We start from the raw sequence: 26455 nt of genomic DNA on the forward strand, positions 1-26455 counted from the left end.
GTGACGATCACAATTAAACCAAAAGTAAACAAGTCAGTGGTTACAGGCTGATGGCTTATTTGTTTTTAATATTCTCTTCTATGGGATGGAAGTGAAGCATGCTCTAGTGTATTTGTCTAGTTTATCTGTATTGGGTGGCAACCTGTTTCACACTGGACACATTAGTTTATATTTCATTGCTTTAATATATTTAGAGGTTATAACTATCCAACTGTTTATCTGACATTTGGAAGTAGGCACCTCTAGGAAGTCCACTAGCCTCCTAGATACATCTTCTTGACAGCAATTTAAATGGTGTGAAATTTCCCCAATGAGATGTTCCTCAATCCATATGGCTTGTTTTTTAGTACCTGCGTAGAGCTTACATTTCACTGACATTTTGTGCAAAATAGGTGTCTCAGACCGTGTGTCTGTAAACACATATATTTTTCAAAGCATTTTTTCAAGGGGTGGGGGTTTACATGTGACTTTGACTGCATTAAAATGATTTAAACAAAAACAATTGAATGTAATAATAATTTTTATTTACTGTGTATATCCTCTATCAAATACCCTGCCCTCACCCCTTTGGAATGCATAGATCTAATCTTCAAAACAATCCTGAAATGTGTCTTCATTTTTGCAAAAGATAAAAGCAGAGATCAGAGAGGCTAAACAATTTTTCCAAGGTTGCAGCCAGTAAGTGGCTGTGTTGGTCTGAATCTGTTATGCATGCCAGAAAAGCTTGTGTTCTTTTAATACAATCTGTGGGGACAGAACTATTGTGGGTGGGACCTTTTGATTAGGTTGTTTCCATGGAGATATTACCCTGCCCATTCAAGGTGGGTCTTAATCCCCTTGCTGGAGTCCTCTATGAGAGCATTTAAAGGCAGAGACATTTGCAAGAGAACTCAAAGAAGCTAAGAGAGAAAACACCCCAGGAGAAAGACATTTTGAAACCAGAACCCAGGAGAAGGACCAGCAGATGTTGCCATGTGCCTTCCCATGTGACAGAGGAACCCCGAATGCCATCAGCCTTTCCTTAGAGAAGGTAGCAACCTCTTGATGCTTTAATTTGGACATTTTCATGGCCTTAGAACTGTAAATTTGCAACCTAATGAATTCCCTTTGGAAAAGCCTACCCACTTCTGGTGTACTGCATTTTTGGCAGCTTTAACAAAGGGAAACAGTGGCCGACTCAGGATTCAAACCCAGGTCGACCTGTTCCCAAAGCCTGATCTATTTCCTCCACTGGGGGACAGTAGCTAGAACAATGGCCCCCCATGGTCCCTGCTCAGTCACAGATTATAAACCACCCTCGAAAGCACGGTCTCGTTTGCTCCTCCCAACGACATGGAAGTTATTACTCATTCAGACTAGTGGTTCTCAAAGTGCTCAACTGACCAGGATCACCTTTAAACTGGTTTGTGCTGGTCTGGGGCGGGGTCTAGTGATCTGGGTTTTAACTCACTCTCCAGGTGATTCCAATGTAAGTTCCTTTAAGACTATAGATGCTAAACTTAGAGATGCAGAAACCTCTGCTGATAGCCCTGAGGAAAGTTGTAACAGATGGTGCAAGGGGAAGCCTTACCCCAAGTGTTCTTACTTAATATCCCAGGACTTGCCACTGCAGCCTCAGTCTGAGGTGGGAAGGGCCATTCGGGCTGCAGTTGCTCACCTGCACCTAAGGCCTGAGTGGCCAGAGCCTTGGGGCAGGAAATGCATTATCTGCACTGAACACTGACGAACTCAATTAGCTGTCATGGTCAGAGGCAGCTGCAGCCCAGAAAAATTCAATTTGGGGCTAGGAGTACAGATGGGAGTCTTGCTTAGACTTGTCCCATAGAAATTAGATTTAGGGCTTTTTATTGTATGCTGAGCTGTATCAGGTTCTTAATGGCTTCCCCTCTGGCCCCATAAGCCTCTGCTCTGGCAATGACTCAGAGGTTTGCACTTAGCCTTCCTCGTTCCCTTCTCTCTGGCTTCCTGGAAAGGGCTGGAGTGACCTCTCTAAGCTCCCAGGAGACACGATGTCTCCATGTGGAGCAGAGGAGGCTGGAGGCCTCTCCCCTGGGCCCAGGGCTTTCCTCTGAGGAACAGAGCCCAGGCCCCTTGCAAGGCAAGGGCTGCAGAACAACATGCTCCCTGGCTCCTTTTCAGGGGGGAAACAAAAGCAAAGGGCTAATTTGGGGGGTGAGAAGTTTAAGAAGAAAGCGTGGATGGTAATGGGGGAGTGGATTAATAGTCCAGATGTTACAAAATATTTCCATACATTATGTCATTTACTCCTCTGAAATTACCCTTTGAGCTAGAGATTATTTTGATGCCTGTTTTAGAGATGAGAAAAGTGATGCTCAGAAAGTTGAAGTGACTTGCCCTTGTTTGCACAGCTGATCAATGAAGCTAAGACTGAAACCTAGGTCTTTTGACTCAAAATCTTTCAGCTTATGGCTTTTTATGTTCTCCTCTTCTTTTTTGGAAGTGTTAGGATTAATTAAAAGGAAAGAGATGACTAGGGTCCATTGGATCTCACCTTGTAAATTAAAGGGTCCAGCAATCACTCTATTTGGGGACAGGAAGGTAGGTGAGATTCTGTCTGTACCCCTAGGATGATTTCTTTGCAAACTTCTTGGGTGAACTTCATGCTGTGAGTGTCGGGACATGTCTAGATAACCTTCTATAATCATATAGAATTTTCTGATTTTAGGATGAATGAAAACCAAAATGGTGGACTCCTTAAGACAAGGGGCCCTAGAATTTTATCTAATCGTAACTCTTGACACACTCCAACTGTTTTAGCAGGGAGTCACCTTAATAAAGACATTAAGTGATAATAACAAAACCTGTCAGCTTTCTTCCACACAGCTAGGAACATGACCGCTCAGGAGCCTCCTTCACCCCTCCCCCACCCTGCCCTTTCTCAGCCTGCTTCCCTGAGGGACTGCTCAGCCCACCCAGGCTTGATTCATGGATGTGGGCATGGAAGATAAGTCAGCAAAGGAAGCACGTGGTTCCTCTGTGGCCCCGATAACCTGGGCCTGAGGATGCTCCTCAATTACCTGAGAGAGGACCCACAGCACCTGCCTCCTACTCAAGCCTGAGGCCGGCACTGAGGTCACTTACCCAGCTGCCACTTGGGGGAGCACATGGTCTGCATCATCCAGATGGGCAGGGTGGGTTCCAGCATGGCCACTCCCATGTTGGCAAAGCAGAGGGAGCCTGGGAGATAGCAGAAGTTTCTCCCGTGAGCCACCTGCAGGCTGCCCTGAAGTTCAGCCTCTCCCAGCCCAAAGGAAGGCCGTGGTATCTTACCTGCAGCCACCAGGATATAAGGGTCTTTGAGAAGTGTTAAGAGTGGGGTCCCCTTGGCACTCTGGAGAACATGGACAACAAAAAACTTCCATTTGTATGGCATGTACATTTCTCCTGTTCTCACAGAATCTGAGACAGGACCTAAAAGCCCGCCTATGTCAGCTCCTTTACTGTAGAGGTGAGGAAATCCACATCCAGGGAGGGAAAGTGACTTGCTCAAGGTCAAAGAGTGAGCTGATGGCAAAGCACCTACTGTGTGCAAGGAAGGCCTTGTGATAGCCACAAAATATTCCAGGCATGATTCCTGCCTTCAACTGACCATCAACCAGGTCAGAGTTGGTTGTTAGCAAGGCCAGGATTTGACAACAGGTGTCTGGACTCCTGATCCTAAAGGCCCCTGCACTAGATCTTGCTGGCACTAACACTTGTCCTGGGAGAGCTACAGGCAGAGCGCCTAAGCCAAAAATTGAGCATGGAGGCAATAACTCAGAAATCTGCTCAAGCTTTCTTTGTTCTGAACCATTTTGAGCCATCCTGGACTGGTGTAGAAGAAGGAATTTGAAGATCTGGAGTCTGCCAAATTGAAATGACAGCTTAGCCACCTAGTTCTAATTTTCTCCTTTCCTCAGTACATACTCTCCATTCCAGCTAGGGCACTCTCCTTCCTTCTGTACTTCCCAGCAGTCTCTCATCTCAAGCAGACAGCAGGAGGCTCCGGACAGGCTAGGGAGATTGGCAACCTAACTGTGTCAATTGCATCTTCATTCCTAATTATTTCAGATATTCCTCTGCTGTCCCTCAATTTTTTCATCGATAGAGTGGGTTTAATAACAGTACTTACCTCATGGAATTGATGGAAAGATTGAATGAGATAAAGCATAGACATTACTAAGCAGAGCTCCTGGCATATAAAAAGCCCTTAAGAACCACTAGGTATGGTTGGAACCGGAAGGCTAGAGTTGTGTCTGTCACCAGAAGGAAAGCTGGAGGATAAAGACTGGGACTGTATAACTTAGTGAAATCTGGAGTGGCAATGATGGAGGTAATTGTATAAATATAAGAAAGTTCTTACATGAACTAGAATAAACGTACATCATTATTACAAGGTGTTAATAATAGGGTGGTATATGAGAAAAATAAAATTAATGTAAACTAAGGTCTATAGTTAACAATAACATTTTGATATTCTTGCATAAATTGTAACAAAGGCACTATACCAAAGCTAAATGTCAATAATAGGGAGGTATAGGGGTATGGGATTTTTTTCTTTGGAAGAAATAAGAATGTTCTCATATTAACTGTAGTGGTGAATGCATAACTGTGATTATACCAAGAGCCACTGATTGTATGCTTGGGAAGGATTATAAGGTGTGTGAATAAAACTGTTAAAAAAATAATAATAGGGAGGGATAAGGGTTATGGGATATTTTGGTTTTCCTTTTTTACTTTTATTTCTATTTTTTGAGTAACGAAGTTCTAAAATTGATTGTTGTGATGAATGTGCAGCTATATGATAATACTGTGAGCCATTGACTGTATACTTCAGATGGATTATATGGTGTGTGACTATATCTCAATAAAATTATATTAAAAAAAGAACCACCAGGTATTATTATAATCACTTCTGGAATATCCTGATAGACTGCAGAATATAATGTCAAGGTCTTAGATCAAACTTTCTCATGTTTTCTGTACCTTCTTCTCATTCTTCATGGTTTGATACGGATTTTCCAGAGCCATCTTTGGCTTACAGTCAGATGAATACCAATTCTTGAAATTTACTAACTGCAACAGGATGACAGTGAGTTAGGGAAGCCCTAGGAGGAAGCCTTTTACTGAGGAAGAGTTTGTCTAGGGGGCTTCTACATGCTTCTCTAACTCTGAGATTTTATAACTCTGAATACTCAGGTCCCAAGGTCATTGTCTCCTTGTTCTGAGTTATATTAGACAGCCAGGTTGTTTGTTTGTTTTGTTTGTTTGATTGGTTGGTTGGTTCTACACAATGTCCTTTCCCATCTTTGTCCAACGTCAAGCTTGACTTCCTCTCAAACCCTAACACTACTCTAAAAATAACCCTATCTGGAAATCCACCGACAATTCTCACTTTCCCTGATTCTACTCCCCTTCACCTTTCTTCTTATGATTTGACACAGATGATCTAGAGATGCCAGGGTCACTGCATTAGCCTTTCCATAACTCTCTTGGCAATGGAGCTTGGTGTCTACTTACCTCAGGGGAGACTTTGGAAGGCTGCAGGAAGCAAAGTTGCAGTGCTAGGGAAGAAAGAGGGAGAGCGGCAGTTCTGTTATCCACTGATTAGCTGGAGGCTCCTATAGCAGCCACAACACCACCACCTTATCATATACTGATACACCACACCCAATACAGATCCAACTCTCTGAGTTTCTTCCTTCTTTCCTGGGACAGGGCAGTCCTTGATGCATCAAAAATATCCACACCATGTATCATTCATCAAGACCAATACCACAGCATATTGGGTTCCCAACCTGACTGGAGCTGTCACCTGCGTGGATCTCTGATGATGACTCACCTCCATCCAGCAGTGCCAGGAAAGCCAAGATGAGGAAGGGAGCAGACTTCCCAACAAAATCATACATCACACTTCCAAAAGGAGCTCCCACTGGAAAGGCAAAGCAGAAACAAATTCCAGACACGAGGGCCAATTCCTAGTAAGGGTGGATTTGTCCACATTTACCCAGTAACTGTTAATTGAGGGCCTACTTAGCCCCACATGAGGTTTTGAGTACTTGTAGATGGAGAAGACCTGGAGAAGACAAGGAGCTCATCTTATATCACCTTCTAGTGGAAGAAATGGGTCTGTGGCAAGGGGACGGGAGGGAGCAACACACAAAATGAATACAGCATCCAGTGAAAAGTACAAGAGTAAAAGATTATATGTACGAAAGGCTGTGTAAGCCTAGTGTAGTGACTCAGAAAGTTAAGGTAGCCAGAAGAGGATTTGTAAAGTGGGTAGTACCTGGTGAGAAAGAAGCATGTGTAAAGAGCACAGAGGTTACAGGAAAGAGAGTGCAGTTGGAAGATAAAGAGAAGAAAGTCAGCATTATAAATATGGGAGTATTTGGGAGGGGAAGAACAGTGGTGGGGGGATAAACAAAATGTGGTGTATCCATACAATGGAATATTGTTCAGCTGTTAAAATGAATGACATTCCTACACATGTCATGACATGAATGAACCCTGAAGGCCTCATGTTGAGTGATACAAGCCAGACAAAGAAGGGCAGATATTTATGATCTCACTGATATGAAGAATTCATAATAAGCAAATTCACTGAGTCAGAAGCTAGAACACAGGCCAGCAGGGGCTGGGGTGGGTGTAGGGAATAAGGAGTCAATGCTTAATGGGTACAGAGCTTCTGTTTGGGGTGATGGGAAAGTTTTGTTAGTGGATGGTGGTGATGGTAGACAACATTGTGAATGAAATTAACACCACTGAAATATATATTTGAATGTAGTTAGAAGGTGAAGTTTTAGGTTGTATATATGTTACTAGAATAAAAGTTTAAAAAAACAGCACCATAGTACTATACAACACAAATAGTGAACCTTAATGTAAACTATGAACTATAATTAATAGTATCATTATAATAATATAGTTTCCTCAACTGTAACAAAAGTATCACTAATGCAATGTATTCATAATAGGGAAATGAAAACCGTGGTGGGGGGTGGGTCCATTATATGGGAACTCTGTGTTTTCTGAATGATTTTTCTATAAATTTACAATTTCTCTAATGAAATATAAGTAATAATAATAAAAAAGGAATAGAAGTAGGGAAGGTTGAGGCTAAATAGCAAAGGGTCCCTCATACCTAAGACAAAGCATCTACTTTACCCTGTGGGCTAAGGAGAAACACCAGTGCTTTTTGGCAGAGGAAAAAACATCACCAGCTCTGGGCTTAGGAAAACCCTTCGAGCAGCACTGTGGAGGACAGTGGGAATGCACAAGAGATCGTCCAAGAGGCCGGTGCCATATTCAGACCAAGATATGATCAGGAGCTGACCTTGAAGAAGTGGCTGTAGAGAACATGTGGGCATGTTTTTCATTTGGGAACAAGAGGTGATAAAGTTGTAGCTTGGGTGTTTGAGTAGATGGATATTAACAAAGAACGTGGTTTTTATACGCCCCTCCTCCCTGTGGGGATAGAGTGGGGATTGGCCAGGGAAGAGACATTTAGTGTTTTATTGTTCTTAAATTCAGTTGCCTGCATTTTATCTCCTCAATTAGCTTGCGAGCTTCTAGATGTCAGGGACTCCAGCTGGAACTTATCTTATATTCTGTCTGTGCTCTCGTTGTGCTCAGCACGTAGTAAGTGCTCAGCAAAAGTATGCAGCTTGTTCAACTACTCAACTAAGCCCTCTGAGGGATAAATCTCAAAGAAAGTATAACCTAATGATTGAGAGCTTGGGATTCAAAGCCCCCAAATTCTGAGTCTATCCCAGCTCTGGCATTTCCTTGCTGTGAGACCTGGGATGGACTACTTAACTTTTCTTACCCTTGCCTCTAAAATGGGGGCAATCATTCCTCCTTTGTAGGGTGGTGGTGAGAATTAAAGGAGATAGTGTCTGTTAAATGTTTAGCACAGAATCTGGCCAAGAGCAAGTCTCATGTTTAAACCACTGGCAGTGTATAGAAGCAGAGGTGAGGCAAGCCATGGCCGCTAATGTGGGAAAGTTCATGCCCTTGAATGGGCTAGGTCTCCGGACCTTGCTCAGACCCCATGGACTGTTCAGCTTCTTAAGAAAAAAGAGATTTTGCCTTTCCTGGGTATTTGGGAAGGTCTCACTCAAATCATGATTGGGGCACAGAGGGAAGGAAAATACTTGTCTTACATGACCTTGGGAACTTCTGCCTCCTGGAACCATCTTTTGGGGGTCTGCAGCACCCCACCCTCCTGAACCTAGATCCAGCTAGGTGCCACTTACCCAGCACTCCCAAAGCCAGGCCCCCCAGAGCGATTCCCATGACCCGCCCTCTCTCGTAGTCATCAGTGTAGACACTGGCCAGCATTCCAAGACCTGAAGAGACAGTAATGGATAGAGCTAGCATATGGGAGCTTTCTGTCAGGCTCTCACACAGAGTCCTTGTAGTCTGCCCTGTTGTATCTTCAGGGATAATCCCAGCTAGCATTTCAGTTTGAGGGGTTTTACAAAACTTTTCCCAATGTATTTTACATATACTACCTCTGATGGTCCCCTGAACTCCCGTATTGTTCGCTCCTTCAGTTCAAAATATTGAAGGACTTGCTGGAAGTGCACAGGCCTCTGGGGAGGGTAACACAGAACACCACGGTCCAACTACTATACTGCAGTTCACATCATTTTATTATTTCCCTACCACATTTCCTTGAGTGGATGTGCCATGGGGTAGGTCTGAGCAAGAAAATCTATGACCACAGAGCACTGTTCTGTTCAGTGGGGGTGCTCAAAGAACAGTGTGAAAGCACTGACTACCTGAAAGAGAACATGGGCTGGACAAGGCAAGGCAACTGTGACCTGGTACAAAGTGGAAGATACTCTCCCCTCTACTAGCTGTGGGATTTTAGGCAAGTTGCTTGCATTCCTTCAGGTCCATTTATTCATGTGTAAAATGGCATGAAATACCTACTTCATAAGTTTAAATGAAATAATGAATGTGGCAATACTTTGCAAACTGTAATGCTGTTAGTAGAAGTATTAGCCCCACCGTTCCTTTAAATATTAAGGGGGCACAGAGAAGGGACCCTAGAGTGGCACCAAATAAGAACCCGGCCCACTGCACTATCTTACCTCAGGCTTGCTCTGATCTGACCTAGCTGCATCCAAATACTATCTGGGGAATTATGTCAGGCTTAGAGAATTATAGGCCCTGCCTATACAATTATTTTGTTTGTGGATCACAAATTCTACTACCTACTAGGATGAGATTTTCCTCTACTTCCTCATATAAATCTTACAGGTTCTGAAGGTAGTTTTGGTAAGATGTGTGTGTGTGTGTGTGTGTGTGTGTGTGTTGAAGAGTTACCTGCAACAGATGAAAATGAAGATCCAATACCTTGAAGGGTTCGGGCCACAAAGAGCAGAGTATAGGTTCCAGAAAAAGCAAACACTGGGCAGAGAGAATAGCGACAATGCTCAAGTTAGCTGATTTTACATATTCTCCAGCTGCCAGAAAACATGCCCATGATATCACAAATATGAGACATTATTGGGTGCATTTTAATACAGCATGATGACTGTCTCTTCTTTTTGGAGTTGACTTCCTAATCTCCAATGCCTCAATCAGATTTCCTTTCAATTAGCATGAAGACCAAGAAACCACAGAAGTAGAAACCAAGTCACCATATGGTATAGAAGGCTGGGTCTCCCTAGTTTTTCCTGAGAGCCCAACATCCCATCCACTGTAATCAATGCCCTCGACTGGGCTCTGGTCCTTAGATCCTACTCCTGGATCCTTCATATGCAACACCCACTCAGATGTGGCCCCAGTTAGGTCATCTGGAGTATGGGGATAATAAGCAGTGTGCCCATCAAACAACATAGGCATGGGGTAGAAAATATCTTGTCATCCAATTAGCGCTTTCCCCTTACCTTGTATTGGAAGAGCTTTTAGCCAAGTCAAGTTAATGAGTACTTACTAAGTAATTATTGAATGTGCAGTTGTGTTGGACTGTTTTGGAGACACACAATATAGAAAACATCCAGTCCATGCCCCTGAAGAGGTTCAGTCTATTAGAGACTAACATACAAGAAACTAAGAACAAACAAGAGTACGTTATCAAGAACTAAATTACAGGGTGTTGGTGGTAAGAGCTTCAGTCCAGACGGGTCTCATCTCCAATTCCAGAACAATGTCTCCCAAAGAGGGCAGGCACACTCCCACAGTGTTTGAATCAGCAGGATTTTAACTCCTTTGTCCATTCATTATAGAAGTCTTTTGGTTGTGTTTATAATTGTATTCCGTCACTTCCTGACATGATCACAATGAACTACTCACTGTCTCCCAAACAAGCACATTCTTGGTCTCTCCTTGCCTGGCCTCTGATGCCCTCTCTAGGGCTTTGGGATTTTCAATCTATTGAAGGTCAACTATCCCCATGTCCTTTGAGAATAGTGGTTTGCCTAGGACTTTCCCGGTTTTCAAATTGAAAGTCTTACATCCTGGGAAGCCCCTCAGTCCTGGGCAAACCAGGTCACCCTATTTAGGAAGTTCAATGCAATTTCCTTTCACTTTGCACCCCTAACCTGGGCCATCATTTAGTTCCTAATTATATTAAGCATGCTTCCCACCTGAGAGTTGTTAGAATAGCAATGGATATCAGCAACCTCATTTTAGTATTTTAAAAACCCTAAATGGAACCTCTACATGCTACATAGAATAATCTAAACACTACATTTATTTGCTTTTGGCTAGAATTTGACCAACTCAGTATAGCAACATGGATTATCTCATGAAATCAATAATTATTATGTAATAATACCATTTGATAGAAAGAAAAGATTTCCAAACATGAGTTCTTGGCAGGGATTCGGGAATAAATAGGCAACAACCTTGTGCTAAAGAATTTTGGACCCACTAGCATGCTGCCTGCATTATCTTATTTGTCATATCTCCGCAGGCAAGCACTGCAAACTCCTGGAGAGGTGGAACCACATCTTCTCACTCTTTATATCCCCTCAGTGACTACTGCTATCTAGGCATAACACAGGTGCCCCATAATGTTTTGTGGAACAAATTAAAATTCTCATTTGACAACTGCGCTGGTTTCAATGTTTTATGTCCCCCAGAACGCCATTATCTTTGATGAGATCTTGTGTGGGCAGACGTATTAGTGTTGATTAGATTGAGTGTTTCCATGGAGATGCCACCCACCCAATTGTAGGTAATAACTCTGATTGGATAATTTCCCTGGAGGTGTGGCCCTGCCCATTCAGCATGGGCCTTGATTAGTTTACTAGAGCACTATATAAGCTCAGACAGAAAGAGTGAGCTTGCTACAGCCAAGAGGGACGCTTTGAAGAATGCACGGGAGCTGCAGATGAGAGACAGTTTGAGGATGGCCGTTGAAAGCAGACTTTTGCTCTGGAGAAGCTAAGAGAGGACAAACGCCTCAAGAGCAACTAAGAGTGACGTTTTTGAGGAGCTGTAGCCTGGAGAGGAATGTCCTGGGAGAAAGCCATTTTGAAACCAGAACTCTGGAGCATACGCCAGCCACATGCCTTCACAGCTAACAAAGGTTTTCCAAACGCCATTGGCCATCCTTCAGTGAAGGTACCCCCTTACCTTGGACACTTTATGGCCTTAGGACTGTAACTTTGTAACCAGATAAACTCCCTTTATAAAAGCCAATCCATAAATGAATTAGATTTAACAGACATATACAGGACATTACATCCCAAATCACCAGGATACACATACTTTTCTAGTGCTCACGGAACTTTCTCCAGAATAGATCATATGCTCGGACATAAAACAAGCCTCAATAAATTTAAAAAGATTGAAATTATTCAAAGCACATTCTCTGACCACAATGGAATACAATTAGAAGTCAATAACCATCAGAGACTTAGAAAATTCACAAATACCTGGAGGTTAAACAACACACTCCTAAACAATCAGTGGGTTAAAGAAGAAATAGCAAGAGAAATTGCTAAATATATAGAGACGAATGAAAATGAGAACACAACATACCAAAACCTATGGGATGCAGCAAAAGCAGTGCTAAGGGGGAAATTTATAGCACTAAACGCATATATTAAAGAGGAAGAAAGAGCCAAAATCAAAGAACTAATGGATCAACTGAAGAAGCTAGAAAATGAACAGCAAACCAATCCTAAACCAAGTACAAGAAAAGAAATAACAAGGATTAAAGCAGAAATAAATGACATAGAGAACAAAAAAACAATAGAGAGGATAAATATCACCAAAAGTTGGTTCTTTGAGAAGATCAACAAGATTGACAAGCCCCTAGCTAGACTGACAAAATCAAAAAGAGAGAAGACCCATATAAACAAAATAATGAATGGAAAAGGTGACAGAACTGCAGATCCTGAAGAAATTAAAAAAATTATAAGAGGATATTATGAACAACTGTATGGCAACAAACTGGATAATGTAGAAGAAATGGACAATTTCCTGGAAACATATGAACAACCTAGACTGACCAGAGAAGAAATAGAAGACCTCAACCAACCCATCACAAGCAAAGAGATCCAATCAGTCATCAAAAATCTTCCCACAAATAAATGCCCAGGGCCAGATGGCTCCACAGGGGAATTCTACCAAACTTTCCAGAAAGAACTGACACCAATCTTACTCAAACTCTTTCAAAACATTGAAAAAAATGGAACACTACCTAACTCATTTTATGAAGCTAACATCAATCTAATACCAAAACCAGGCAAAGATGCTACAAAAAAGGAAAACTACCGGCCAATCTCCCTAATGAATATAGATGCAAAAATCCTCAACAAAATACTTGCAAATCGAATCCAAAGACACATTAAAAAAATCATACACCATGACCAAGTGGGGTTCATTCCAGGCATGCAAGGATGGTTCAACATAAGAAAAACAATCAATGTATTACAACACATTAAAAACTCGAAAGGGAAAAATCAATTGATCATCTCAATAGATGCTGAAAAAGCATTTGACAAAATCCAACATCCCTTTTTGATAAAAACACTTCAAAAGGTAGGAATTGAAGGAAACTTCCTCAACATGATAAAGAGCATATATGAAAAACCACAGCCAGCATAGTACTCAATGGTGAGAGACTGAAAGCCTTCCCTCTAAGATCAGGAACAAGACAAGGATGCCCGCTGTCACCACTGTTATTCAACATTGTGCTGGAAGTGCTAGCCAGGGCAATCCGGCAAGACAAAGAAATAAAAGGCATCCAAATTGGAAAAGAAGAAGTAAAACTGTCATTGTTTGCAGATGATATGATCTTATATCTAGAAAACCCTGAGAAATCAACGATACACCTACTAGAGCTAATAAACAAATTTAGCAAAGTAGCGGGATACAAGATTAATGCACATAAGTCAGTAATGTTTCTATATGCTAGAAATGAACAAACTGAAGAGACACTCAAGAAAAAGATACCATTTTCAATAGCAACTAAAAAAATCAAGTACCTAGGAATAAACTTAACCAAAGATGTAAAAGACCTATACAAAGAAAACTACATAACTCTACTAAAAGAAATAGAAGGGGACCTTAAAAGATGGAAAAATATTCCATGTTCATGGATAGGAAGGCTAAATGTCATTAAGATGTCAATTCTACCCAAACTCATCTACAGATTCAATGCAATCCCAATCAAAATTCCAACAACCTACTTTGCAGACTTGGAAAAGCTAGTTATCAAATTTATTTGGAAAGGGAAGATGCCTCGAATTGCTAAAGACACTCTAAAAAAGAAAAACGAAGTGGGAGGACTTACACTCCCTGACTTTGAAGCTTATTATAAAGCCACAGTTGCCAAAACAGCATGGTACTGGCACAAAGATAGACATATAGATCAATGGAATCGAATTGAGAATTCAGAGATAGACCCTCAGATCTATGGCCGACTGATCTTTGATAAGGCCCCCAAAGTCACCGAACTGAGCCATAATGGTCTTTTCAACAAATGGGGCTGGGAGAGTTGGATATCCATATCCAAAAGAATGAAAGAGGACCCCTACCTCACCCCCTACACAAAAATTAACTCAAAATGGACCAAAGATCTCAATATAAAAGAAAGTACCATAAAACTCCTAGAAGATAATGTTGGAAAACATCTTCAAGACCTTGTATTAGGAGGCCACTTCCTAGACTTTACACCCAAAGCACAAGCAACAAAAGAGAAAATAGATAAATGGGAACTCCTCAAGCTTAGAAGTTTCTGCACCTCAAAGGAATTTCTCAAAAAGGTAAAGAGGCAGCCAACTCAATGGGAAAAAATTTTTGGAAACCATGTATCTGACAAAAGACTGATATCTTGCATATACAAAGAAATCCTACAACTCAATGACAAAGGTACAGACAGCCCAATTATAAAATGGGCAAAAGATATGAAAAGACAGTTCTCTGAAGAGGAAATACAAATGGCCAAGAAACACATGAAAAAATGTTCAGCTTCAGTAGCTATTAGAGAGATGCAAATTAAGACCACAATGAGATACCATCTAACACCGGTTAGAATGGCTGCCATTAAACAAACAGGAAACTACAAATGCTGGAGGGGATGTGGAGAAATTGGAACTCTTATTCATTGTTGGTGGGACTGTATAATGGTTCAGCCACTCTGGAAGTCAGTCTGGCGGTTCCTTAGAAAACTAGATATAGAGCTACCATTCGATCCAGCGACTGCACTTCTCGGTATATACCCGGAAGATCGGAAAGCAGTGACACGAACAGATATCTGCACGCCAATGTTCATAGCAGCATTATTCACAATTGCCAAGAGATGGAAACAACCCAAATGTCCTTCAACAGATGAGTGGATAAATAAAATGTGGTATATACACACGATGGAATACTACGCGGCAGTAAGAAGGAACGATCTGGTGAAACATATGACAACATGGATGAACCTTGAAGACATAATGCTGAGCGAAATAAGCCAGGCACAAAAAGAGAAATATTATATGCTACCACTAATGTGAACTTTGAAAAATGTAAAACAAATGGTTTATAATGTAGAATGTAGGGGAACTAGCAGTAGAGAGCAATTAAGGAAGGGGGAACAATAATCCAAGAAGAACAGATAAGCTATTTAACGTTCTGGGGATGCCCAGAAATGACTATGGTCTGTTAATTTCTGATGGATGTAGTAGGAACAAGTTCACTGAAATGTTGCTATATTATGTAACTTTCTTGGGGTAAAGTAGGAACATGTTGGAAGTTAAGCAGTTATCTTAGGTTAGTTGTCTTTTTCTTACTCCCTTGTTATGGTCTCTTTGAAATGTTCTTTTATTGTATGTTTGTTTTCTTTTTAACTTTTTTTTTCATACAGTTGATTTAAAAAAGAAGGGAAAGTTAAAAAAAAAAAAAAAAAAGAAAAACAAGGAAAAAAAAAAAAGATGTAGTGCCCCCTTGAGGAGCCTATGGAGAATGCAGGGGTATTTGCCTACCCCACCTCCATGGTTGCTAACATGACCACAGACATAGGGGACTGGTGTTTTGATGGGTTGAGCCCTCTACCATAAGTTTTACCCTTGGGAAGACGGTTGCTGCAAAGGAGAGGCTAGGCCTCCCTATATTTGTGCCTAAGAGTCTCCTCCTGAATGCCTCTTTGTTGCTCAGATGTGGCCCTCTCTCTCTGGCTAAGCCAACTTGAAAGGTGAAATCACTGCCTTCCCCCCTACGTGGGATCAGACACCCAGGGGAGTGAATCTCCCTGGCAACGTGGAATATGACTCCCGGGCAGGAATGTTGACCCGGCATCGTGGGACGGAGAACATCTTCTTGACCAAAAGGGGGATGTGAAAGGAAATGAAATAAGCTTCAGTGGCAGAGAGATTCCAAAACGAGCCGAGAGATCACTCTGGTGGGCACTCTTACGCACACTTTAGACAACCCTTTTTAGGTTCTAAAGAAATGGGGTAGCTGGTGGTGGATGCCTGGAACTATCAAACTACAACCCAGAACCCATGAATCTCGAAGACAGTTGTATAAAAATGTAACTTATGAGGGGTGACAATGGGATTGGGAAAGCCATAAGGACCAAACTCCACTTTGTCTAGTTTATGGATGGATGTGTAGAAAAGTAGGGGAAGGAAACAAACAGACAAAGGTACCCAGTGTTCTTTTTTACTTCAATTGCTCTTTTTCACTCTAATTATTATTCTTGTTATTTTTGTGTGTGTGCTAATGAAGGTATCAGGGATTGATTTAGGTGATGAATGTACAACTATGTAATGGTACTGTAAACAATCGAAAGTACGATTTGTTTTGTATGTCTGCGTGGTATGTGAATATATCTCAATAAAATGATGATTAAAAAAAAAAAAAAAAAAAAGCCAATCCATTTCTGGTATTTTGCTTAATGGCAGAGTTAGCTAACCGGAACAACAACATAGGGTGTCTTAATATTTTTTAATTTACTGTTTAATATAGGCAGAGCTTCTAGAGGTAAACATTTATAATTTGAATTTCCTCATATTTACTTTGATTTAGTAGAATCTTCATAAATAAGCTGCAGTTCTCAGATAATAGAACTTAACATCTTGAGCTCCTGTGCTTTGCAGCCCTCCAGCCCTGAGTGCAACAAACTCGCATTAACCATTGCTGTTGGGAATCAAACCCTATGCTGGAGGGGAAGAACACTCGAAGAGGAGAAGTAGAAAAAGCAGATAAGTAATGGAAAGGTAATAAGAACAATGAGGGAGAGAGGAGCACATTGTTGGAGCAGAGAATCAGCAGAGCATAGGATCAAAGCCAGTGGTGAGTCCACAGGCTGCCTTCCCCTGCATAAGCCCCCAAACCACCCCCCTTCATTCTTCATCATTTTACTTCCCAGGATCAATTCCTAGACTTATTTTTTTACTTACTATTCCTAGTCCATCTCCGCTTTATTTGGAAAATTTAGCAGATTCTTGGTATACTATTTGTCTTTCTCTTTCTTGTTTGTTTAGCAGATTTTTTTTCCTAAACTAACCTTTAATGTTCTTAAGTTGAAGGTAGTAGACTTTTGGGAATTTGCCTGTTGCTTTTACCCAGTTAGATTATTGGTTGCCTTTTACCTATGCATACTAAATAATATGACCCCTTCTCAAAGATGAAAGGTTTTTATTAAATTCACTCAAAGGATTATTGATAGCTACACACACACAGACACACACAGACACACACACACATCAAAACAGTCTTTGCCATTTTCACTAGCTGAAGGAAGTGAAATATCTGTTCTTCCATAACAAAATAGACAGATTCTAACTGGACAGAGTTGCCAAACTTGGAAGATCTACTACTGCTCTATTCCCCACACCAAAAAAATAAATAAAAGCAAAACATTTAAATCAGTGTCACCAGGCTTACTCAGATATCTAATTACTCTCTAGCCTAACCTGGCTCTGCTTTATTCACTATAGTGTAGATGATATAATCAAACATAATCAATGAAGAGAAGAGGAAGCAAATTACTTACTAACTGTGGAGAGAAACATGATAACAAAGCCGGCAAACATGGGAATATGATATCCAATCCTAAAAGGGAATTAAAAAACACAAAAGATACAATTCTAATAGGCATCCATGTACTTGGACTATATATTTTAAATATAAATGGGAACAAAAATATAGTTATTTGAGTAAATGGCAAAACATGTTTCTGAATGCGGGAGTGGGGCTAGAACATGATATAAATAAGTGCAAACAAATAAACAAATATGCACATTTACCCATAGTCCCAGTCCAAAATACTCTTTTCCAAAAAGAATAGCCTCGTCAGAGTGTATATCCCTTTGGAACATCAAGGTAATCCCAAATACAACTGATAGAATGCCAGTTCTCTAGATTGCAATAGAAACGTCCCATTCCCACATTCTCCCCATTCAAGCCATGTTCTAGAACACTGATACAATATCAACAATTCACTGCTGTTCACTGATTTTCTTCTTGGTACTTAATATTCATTATATCATTAAGAACATCAGGAGCCTATGGCATTTCATCAATCTCATGTTATTAACCATTAAGGTGACCAACTTTCCAAGCAACCCACTCCCTTGGGGTCCAGACAAATCAGTGCTCCTTCTTTTACACTTCTAGCCTCCATTGTGCTATCTCAGCCCCTCTGCCCTGAGCCCCTTAGTAGCCTGTTGGGCACTTCACTCACTGAGATACCTGTTGGTGAGAGGCCCCACAAATGGGTTGACCAGAAGTTGCATCAGAGCCTTTGAAGCAAACAGAACTCCGACCCGTATGTTCTCTTCCTCCAAGAACTCTGTGCCTTGCAAGCAGTTGTTTTTACGTGCTGACATGGCTTCAGGGACTGGAGTGGGGAAGGTGCTGGACGTGTCATTCATCCATGCTGTGCCACTGGGTACATTTTCTTCAACAGCCATGGTGTTGTTGTCAAAGAAAGAGAAGATGGTGGAAAAAGCAGGAGAGGTGAGGACATTTGGGGAAGTCCTGGCCTGGCCCAAGTGCAGAAAAGTGTTGACTTCTTTGAACTCTGTGGCATATAGGAAGGTGGGCACAATAGGCACTGAAAGTCAAACAAGACAAGCAATAAGGGCTAAGGGAAGATAGGTGCAGGGTCATTACCATAAGGTTCAGTTTTATGCCCAAAGTAAGGCTATGTGATGTGATGTGAAGCCCAGCAAAGACTGCCTGCTCCAATTATCCTAAATTCCAACCATGGTATAGGATTAACAGCTTGCCTCAGGAAGACTTTTGTTTAAAAGCATATATCTTACCTAGGAGGGACAACATGTTAGTATGTATTGACATAACTTAATTGGCATAACTTAATGCAAAGTTTAATGGACTCTCAATTAGCAAAAAGTGGGGCTCTGATTAAAAAAAAAGGTAGGTTTTTAAAAGGTAGATTTTTGAAAGGTAGCTTTCTTGTCTTTTCATAACGCTTTCTGAACCTCCTTCTCTTTGAATCTCTAGGACCTTTTAGCAATGCTTGGCAAACTTCAGATGCCCTTCCCAGCAACCTCTGTATGTATCTGAGCATAAAAAAAAAAGTCTGTTCATTGCTGAAATCTAGCAGTGTGTGTGCTGCCTCTGGGGTCCCAAGCAAATTAACCCTCCACACAAAGCCCCTGAACGCACCCACCACAGTAAGCAGCATGTTGTCCAGCAGCAGAGCCACAAATACCACCACCAGCACCAGCTGCCGGGACCCCTGGCCCTTCTTCAGCAACCGCTGTGGAGCATCCAGAACCACCCGGAGCATAGTGAGGGCTGGGCTGGGGGCGTCTTCTCCTCCAGGTTTTAGGGGCTTCCTGTTAAAGCTACAGGCTTTCTGCTGTCTTTACAGGAGAGGGGGGAGAGTCTGCCACAGAAAAGTCAACTCACTATTAAAATGAAAATACAAAAGGTTGCAAGTAATAAGACGGTATTTGAAAGTTTTTCCATATCTATGTCTCTTCTATGTTCACTTCTTATACATTGCAATATTTCCACCTGGTACCCAGAATACTTTCCAGGTTAGCATTATGTGTCAGCTATTTAAACCTGGAATTATACCTAGTATAGAGTGAAAAAGGACCCTACAGATCACCTTGGCCGAGGTTCTGCAAACCTCAGACATTTGCCTATTATCATGATGATTTATGCCATATCTGAGGGACACCTGCAGTATTATTTACTTCACCCCCTCATTAAATCCACTCATTTTAAAAATTGGAATAAATTTTTTGTGTGTTTTTGTTTTTTGTTATTTTGGGATAAATTTTTTAATGTAACTTTATGCACCATGGAAAAAAAAATGTTTGGTCTATAGAACACTCCAAAATATCTCTTGTGCCACAAGCGCCACTCATGTCATCAAGTGGGAGACACTGACCCAGACCAAGTCTTTCATCTCACAGACAAGATCTCAGATTCAGGGATTTAGGAGATTTATCTCAGGGCACACGGTTAGTAGTTAGTGCCCAACTGAGACTACAATCCAAGCTTTCTGACCTAGAAGATGATGCCCCACCACCTCGAGTGTTCTGTGGTGCTAGCAGCACTCCTCTTCTTTTGTTTAGGCTATAAAACCCTGCTCAGAAAGAAGAGTTACTCTGTGTAAATAAAATACTGACTTTCACGATTACCTTTCTATTTAGGATTTCATTAGTCAGCACTAAATCCCAGTAACTTGTTAAATTTCAAGTAATAGCAGTTTCTGGGAAGAATTTTATTTCTTTAATGAGGCTTCTGTTTAGTTATCAATAACAATCACTTAAAATTTAAAAGAGATCCCTGCTGTGAGATGTATCCAACCTACAAATTGTGTTGCCTTTGATTAAGTAACTCTACCTCTAGGAATCTATCCTAAGGAAATTATCAGAGATGCATACAAAGATTTATGTACAAAATTAGTAATTGATGAATTATTTGTATTAATGAAAAAAATGGAATTCACTTAAATGTCTAGTAATAAGGGATTGATTAAATAATGGTGCAATTTAATGATAGAATATTAAGTAGCTCTTAAAAACCATGTTTTTAAGTAATTTTAATGACCTAGAAAATACTCTTAATATACTGTTAAGTAGAAAAGATATTAAACTGTATTTGCAGCTTGACCTCAATTACTAAAAAGTAAATACATATGTGCATATTTTTAAATAACTAGATAGATACATACCAAAATGCTGGCTATTTATAATCAATGATTTAAATTATCTTCTTTTTCTTTTTCTGTAATTTTCAAATATTCTACAATTAACCACCTTTATAATCCAAGAAGTAAATACTTTTAAACAATTATCATTGGGGTTCAATAGTCATCCTCAACCGTTTGAAGTCTTCTGAGCTCTGAGTTACTCAGTTCTAAGCCCAGGGCTGTAAAGAGATCATCATCCATACTTCAGCTTGAAGTGAACCAAATCCCCACATAAGTTTTAACCAGAAAATGTGCATAATCGATTAAGACCCTTTCTCTGTATAAATAAGGTATTGCTAAGTACAACTTTATTTAAAGATATATAAGGAAGAAAATAAGAAGAGACTAAGAGAAACAATGGGAAAGCAAAAGATGTAAGATGGAAATAAATATGTTTACAAGAAAAGGCAAAAAAAAAAAAAACCCTAAAAAAAAGCAAAAAATAGTAATTTACCATTGAGTCAATAGTAAACTTTGCTTTGTAGTCAAAATCCTCTGGCTAGAGACAAGGATTACAAGAAAGGATTAAATTTGTCCAGAGAGAGAGATCTTACCTCAGAACACAACTCTGCGTGATGCACTCAGTGGAGTGCTGGCAACTGTTAGCAGGACAGCAGGGCTCTGCTCTCTGAAACTGAATGTGCTGATGGATTTATTACCACCTGTTATCTGAGGATGCTGTGTGTGCCTTTTGTCCACAAAGATTTAATTGGAACCTCCAGAAGGTTCCATTTAGACCCTCAGTTCCCTGCGTCAGAGGCAGGAAGGCAGAGCTGGAGAGGATGAACAGGGAAGAAATTAGCCTAAGCAAAGAAGCACTGGGCTGCTCTGTTTTTCATCTGTGCTTATCTATCATCAAACTCTATTTCCTGGGTCTGAATACAAATTGGAAGCCAAAATGGAATCAGAGTGCAGTCCCTGTCCCTTGCTACTTCTTGAAAGAGACTCCCTGTACTCCAGTTGCTTCACAGAATGAAATACATCTTAGAATACCCATGGGGGCTGGAGGGTGGGAATCTGTGCATGCTCTCTTCCAGAGATAAAAGTCCAGCATCTATGGCCCCTGTAAAGACATAAGCTGTGCATTTGCCACCTACACATCCAACACTAGCTCAATGCCTGGCACATAGTAGCCTCCAGTAAACATTTCTTGTATGGATGGATGGCTACAGGAGAGTGTATAACTTGGCTTGGAGTGCCACTATGGATCTATATTCCAACATTGAGTCATCAGTGGGGTGAAGACCATGAGCAATTTATAAAAGAGCAAATACAACTAATGAGCAAGAGTAGCAGCAGGTTCTGAGATCAGAGTTTTCCTGTTTGTGGAACTAGTGGGTCAATGAGCCCCTGCTAATTGCATGAATTGGATATATTCAATTTAGGGCTAAAAAGAAAGTCAGTGCTTTGAAATGTAAAACAGAAGAGATAATTTGAGGTAGGAGACACAGACATTGGGGAGTTTTCTATTTCCATCTTAACAAATCACCACACACCTGCAGTTCTGGATCTCAAAAGTCCAAAATAAGTCTTACTGGACTAAAATCAAGGTATCAGCAGGGCTGTATTCCTTCTGGAAGCTCTAGGGAGAATCCATTTCCTTGTCTTTTCTGGGTTCGAGAGGCTACCTGCATTTCTTGGCTCATGGCCCCCTCCTCCATCTTCAAAGCTAGCAGCAAAGCACCTTCTAGTTTCTGACTCTGCGCTTCCTGCTTCCTTCTTCCACTTATTAGGAGTCATGTGATTACATTGGGTCTATCAGATAATCCAGACTAAATCTTTCCAGCTCAAAATCCTTAGCTTAATCATATCTGCAAAGTCCCTTTTGCCATGTAAAGTTTTTGCCTACCACAAGGAACACCTACCATAAGCCCCTTTACACTCTTCAGTGGCCTGAGCCTCTATGGAGAGAGACATTAAGGCCAAAAAGTGGAGGAACTGTATTAATAAAGGCATTTGTGAAACTTTGGGCATAAGCAGTGTCCTATTTGGAGTCCAGATAACACTCCAGCCACAATGCCCCCACCCTAAGTGCAGTCTTTGCACCTGGAGGGCTTAGGGCAGCCACCAGCAGAGCAAAGCTGCCTTTGATAGGGAGCACCAGAGGCAGAGGGCTTGGATCGAGCACTTCCATGGAGAAATCAGCTCTGAGACACCAACAAACTGGGGGTGCCCCCAATAATCGGAAAACCATGGTTGGGGGCACTGAGGTCTTGGGAAAGAAAGTGTGGGCTAAGATCCATCACAATTTTGGCATTCATAGGAATAAGAACCATAATGACAGCTATCATTTTTTGAGCACCTGCTATATGCCAGTCATATTTCTAATATATGTTTGAATTTTTTTTATATATATTTAATGATATGGATCAAACCATGTCGCCTACCAAGACAAGTTCAACTCTTAACCATGGTCCTGTGGATGTGAACCCATTTGTAAATAGGATCTTTGATGATGTTATTAAAAGTGAGGCCAAACTGAATTGGGGTGGGGCTTAATCCTGTATGGCTGGAGTCCTTAAAAGTCAGGGGAAATTTGGACACAGAAATAGGAGTGAGGAGGGGACAGAAGGAGACAGATGGCCATGTGACGGAAGTAGAGATTGGGTTGTGGGCTGCCGGCAAGACACCACCAGACTGTGACAGGCTTCAGGGAAAGTGTGATCCTGCTGACACCTCGAGTGAGGACTTCCAGCCTCCAAAGCTGTGAGGCAATAAGTTCCTGTTGCTGAAGTCAGCCAGTCTGCAGTATTTGTTAGAGCAGCCCAGGCAAACTAAGACAGCAATAAATATTATATAAAAGTTGATAAATCCAGTTCAAGGGAACTGTGCTAGTATTTGCAGGTCAGTAAAGCTTGGGGTATTCAGTCTACACAAACCCCATCCCTATTAATAAAAAGTCTTACTAAGGAACAGGAATGAGCTCTCATCTTCCTCCAGTTTTAATTTTTTATGTAAAAAAAGATGAAGCTGGTGTGAATATGGCAAAATGGAAATTCACACACATACTCTTAGTAGCTATGTAAGTAGATACAGTTCTTTTATAAAGAAATTTGGCAACATGTTTCAAGTCATAAAAATTTTCATACCTTTTGATCCAGTAATTTCACTCCTTAGGATCCTATTCTGAAAAAATAAGCTAAAATATGAGGGTGGAAATCACAGTTACAAAATTTTTATTATGGAATTTAGGGGGAAAATGGAAATATCTCAAATGCCCAACTATAGAAAAATATTTAAGTAAATTATAGTACATAGGTTTGAAGGACTATCATGTTATTGAAACAGAGAATTAAAATGATCATTATTAAAACTGCATATCAACTTGGAAAACTTGTATATATATAAATTATATATATTTATGTAATTATAAACATATATACATAGATAGTATAATGGGAAGTGAAAAGCAAGATCTAAACCTTTATAAACATTGTGATTAAACATCTATAACAATTCCATATGCATAGTAAAAATACACCAAAATTATATTAGTGATTATGCTAAATGGTGGAATTATGGGAGTTTTTTTTTTTTTTTTAATTAAATCCAAATTAGGTGGGAGGAAAGTCATCAGTAAGAATTAAGAGCTCAGTTTTTATGTACTTATCCTGGTTGGACTCTGAGCCCTTGGAAAGGACTAATTTGTGGTGGGAGCAGCCTGTTGAGAGCTCTCCTCCGCTGAAACTGGAGGCTGTGTGACAATGGCTCTGTTATCTTCCAGTTAAAGCAGCGGGCTCACAGCATCCTCAGACAGACAGCTTTTTCTCCAGACCAAATTAAATCTATCACCCAATTACACTTACTCTGGCCGTGGTTGACGTGGCCTGCCAAAGTTGACGGTCTTGTCATTCAGATCTGGAGGGTGCTGTTGTTTCTCATTGCTTCCTGTTTTCCTTGCTGTTCAAATATTTAACAATCAGTTCAGACTTCCTCTTGTATCAAGCATATGTCAGCGTTCCTGCCTTGGGCCCTAGAGCTTTGGTTGCCATCACAGGCTTCTGAAAAGAAGGCCAAGGGGATGTTACATTATGGCCATGATCCACCTGGCACTGAGGACCTCTTTGGAGTGGATCTGTGCCCAAAAAGGGAGGGAATCACTGTGCCTGGTGATGTGAAGCAGATGCTTGCTTCAGACCCAGGGGAAGGAGGTGCTTTAAAAACCTGAGACCCATATAACCAGGAACCTCACTGAATGGTTCTATTGTAAGGACACTGATGCCAAACTCAGCAATAAATAAGTAAACTGGGGAATAGAGGAATTTGGCCCCCACCCAGCATCCTTTACTTATCCAATTCCCTTGAGGACATAGTTTTCCCAGTGGAGAGAGCAGACTTAGAAAGGTTGAAGGTCGACAAAGGAGATAGAGAATCTGCCGCTGTGAAACCTTATCATTAGAGCCAGGTCCCTTCAAACCCAGTTCCCTTCAAACCCAGTCTGGATTTCCTGTGGCCAGGCCTACCAGGGGAAGCCTGAGCTGTCCCTTCACAACATAGAACTTGAGTAAGCTGCCTTAGTAGGACTTGACCTTTGGGGGCTCTTCCAAGTTGTTGCTTCTCACCTGCTGCTGCAGCCATTTCCTTTGTTTCTTCAGTACAGACCTAAACCTGGCGTCCACACTCCTGCCCGTCTTGAACTCTCTCACAGCTCTCAATCTCTCTTTATCTTTTCTGCCTTGGTGGGTTCCCTCACTTCTTTCCATTCCCTCCCTGTTTGACAAAGCTTCCGCCTAGCACTGCATCCCTCTAAATGTCATTTAGGAACCCTTCTTACTATCAAGTTTCAGCCTCGCCACCAAACTCAAGCCTGCCCTGCTGGGGAAATTCAGCCCCAGCTGGACTTTACCAGCCAGTGCTCCTACCTCCACCCTGTTAGTGCCCACGCTGGAGTTATTTGGGAGTTGATTAAGAACGAGACTGGCCAAAAACTAGAAGCAGAGCTATAATACCTTTTGACACTTTGAATTGCAGTTATTTGCTTCTAGATTATAAGGTACTTCAGGGCAGGGATTTTACCTTATCCATCTTTGTACCAAGATAGCAACTAGCAGCTTACCCAGAAGAGGTACTCAGTAATGATTTGTTGTTGATGATGATGAAGACTCATCCTACTTTTCTGAGCACCACATAAAACTGGCTGAGGTATTGCAAGCCCTGAAGGAGACTTGTACTTCCCCAGGGTCTTCTCCCCTAAAATGAGAATAAGGAAATTCCACCTTCCATTTTGAATTCCCTCATCCTTGACTGTGTGAGCAGAGTTCTACATGCAGAGCTGAAGGTTTTGAAACCCACCATTGAACCTGGTTTTATTTTCCTAGGCTGCTCAAGGAAATAACATGAAATGGGTTGAGTTAAACAATGAGAATTTACTTACTTACAATTTGAGGCTGGGAAAAAGTCCAAATCAAGGCATCATCAAGGTACTACTTTCTTCCTGAAGACTGTGGCATTCTGGGGCTGGCTGCCAGTGATTCTTAGTCCTTAGCTTGTCACATGGCAAGACAGATGGCAATGTCTCTGGTCTCTCCCTTCTCTTCTGCTTTCCCTTGATGTTCAGCTTCTTACTTCTTGTAGCTTTTTCCCTTGTATGCTGAATTTCACTTGTAAAGGACTCCATTAAGAGGATTAAGACCCATCCTGATTGAGGTGGGCCACACTTTAACTGAAGGAACCTCATCAAAAGGTCCTACTTACAATGGGCTCATACCCACAGGAACAGATTAAATTCAAAAACATATTCTTCTGGGGTACACACAGCTTCAAACCACTGCAAACCTCAACATCTTGGGTTGTCAGTCATGTGTCCTTATTAACTTTAACTCA

The 26455-nt window shown here is 41.1% G+C and overlaps 1 protein-coding gene across 1 annotated transcript in view; it reads right to left on the bottom strand.

Moving 5' to 3' along the window:
• Positions 1-19230, bottom strand: part of SLC18A1 (solute carrier family 18 member A1) — a 28714-nt gene extending 9484 nt beyond the window's left edge. The window contains exons 1-9 of the mRNA XM_037813041.1: positions 19090-19230; positions 18151-18514; positions 17453-17511; positions 9337-9420; positions 8259-8351; positions 5843-5932; positions 5521-5564; positions 3292-3352; positions 3103-3198 (exon numbers count right to left, since the gene is read on the bottom strand). Coding sequence (XP_037668969.1) covers positions 3103-3198; positions 3292-3352; positions 5521-5564; positions 5843-5932; positions 8259-8351; positions 9337-9420; positions 17453-17511; positions 18151-18514; positions 19090-19213 — 1015 coding nt within the window. The 5' untranslated portion in view covers positions 19214-19230. The remainder of the gene's footprint in view (positions 1-3102; positions 3199-3291; positions 3353-5520; positions 5565-5842; positions 5933-8258; positions 8352-9336; positions 9421-17452; positions 17512-18150; positions 18515-19089) is intronic.
• Positions 19231-26455: the final 7225 nt, after the last annotated feature.

This window comes from Choloepus didactylus, chromosome 20 (assembly GCF_015220235.1).
Source record: "Choloepus didactylus isolate mChoDid1 chromosome 20, mChoDid1.pri, whole genome shotgun sequence".
Classification (NCBI taxonomy): domain Eukaryota; kingdom Metazoa; phylum Chordata; class Mammalia; order Pilosa; family Megalonychidae; genus Choloepus; species Choloepus didactylus.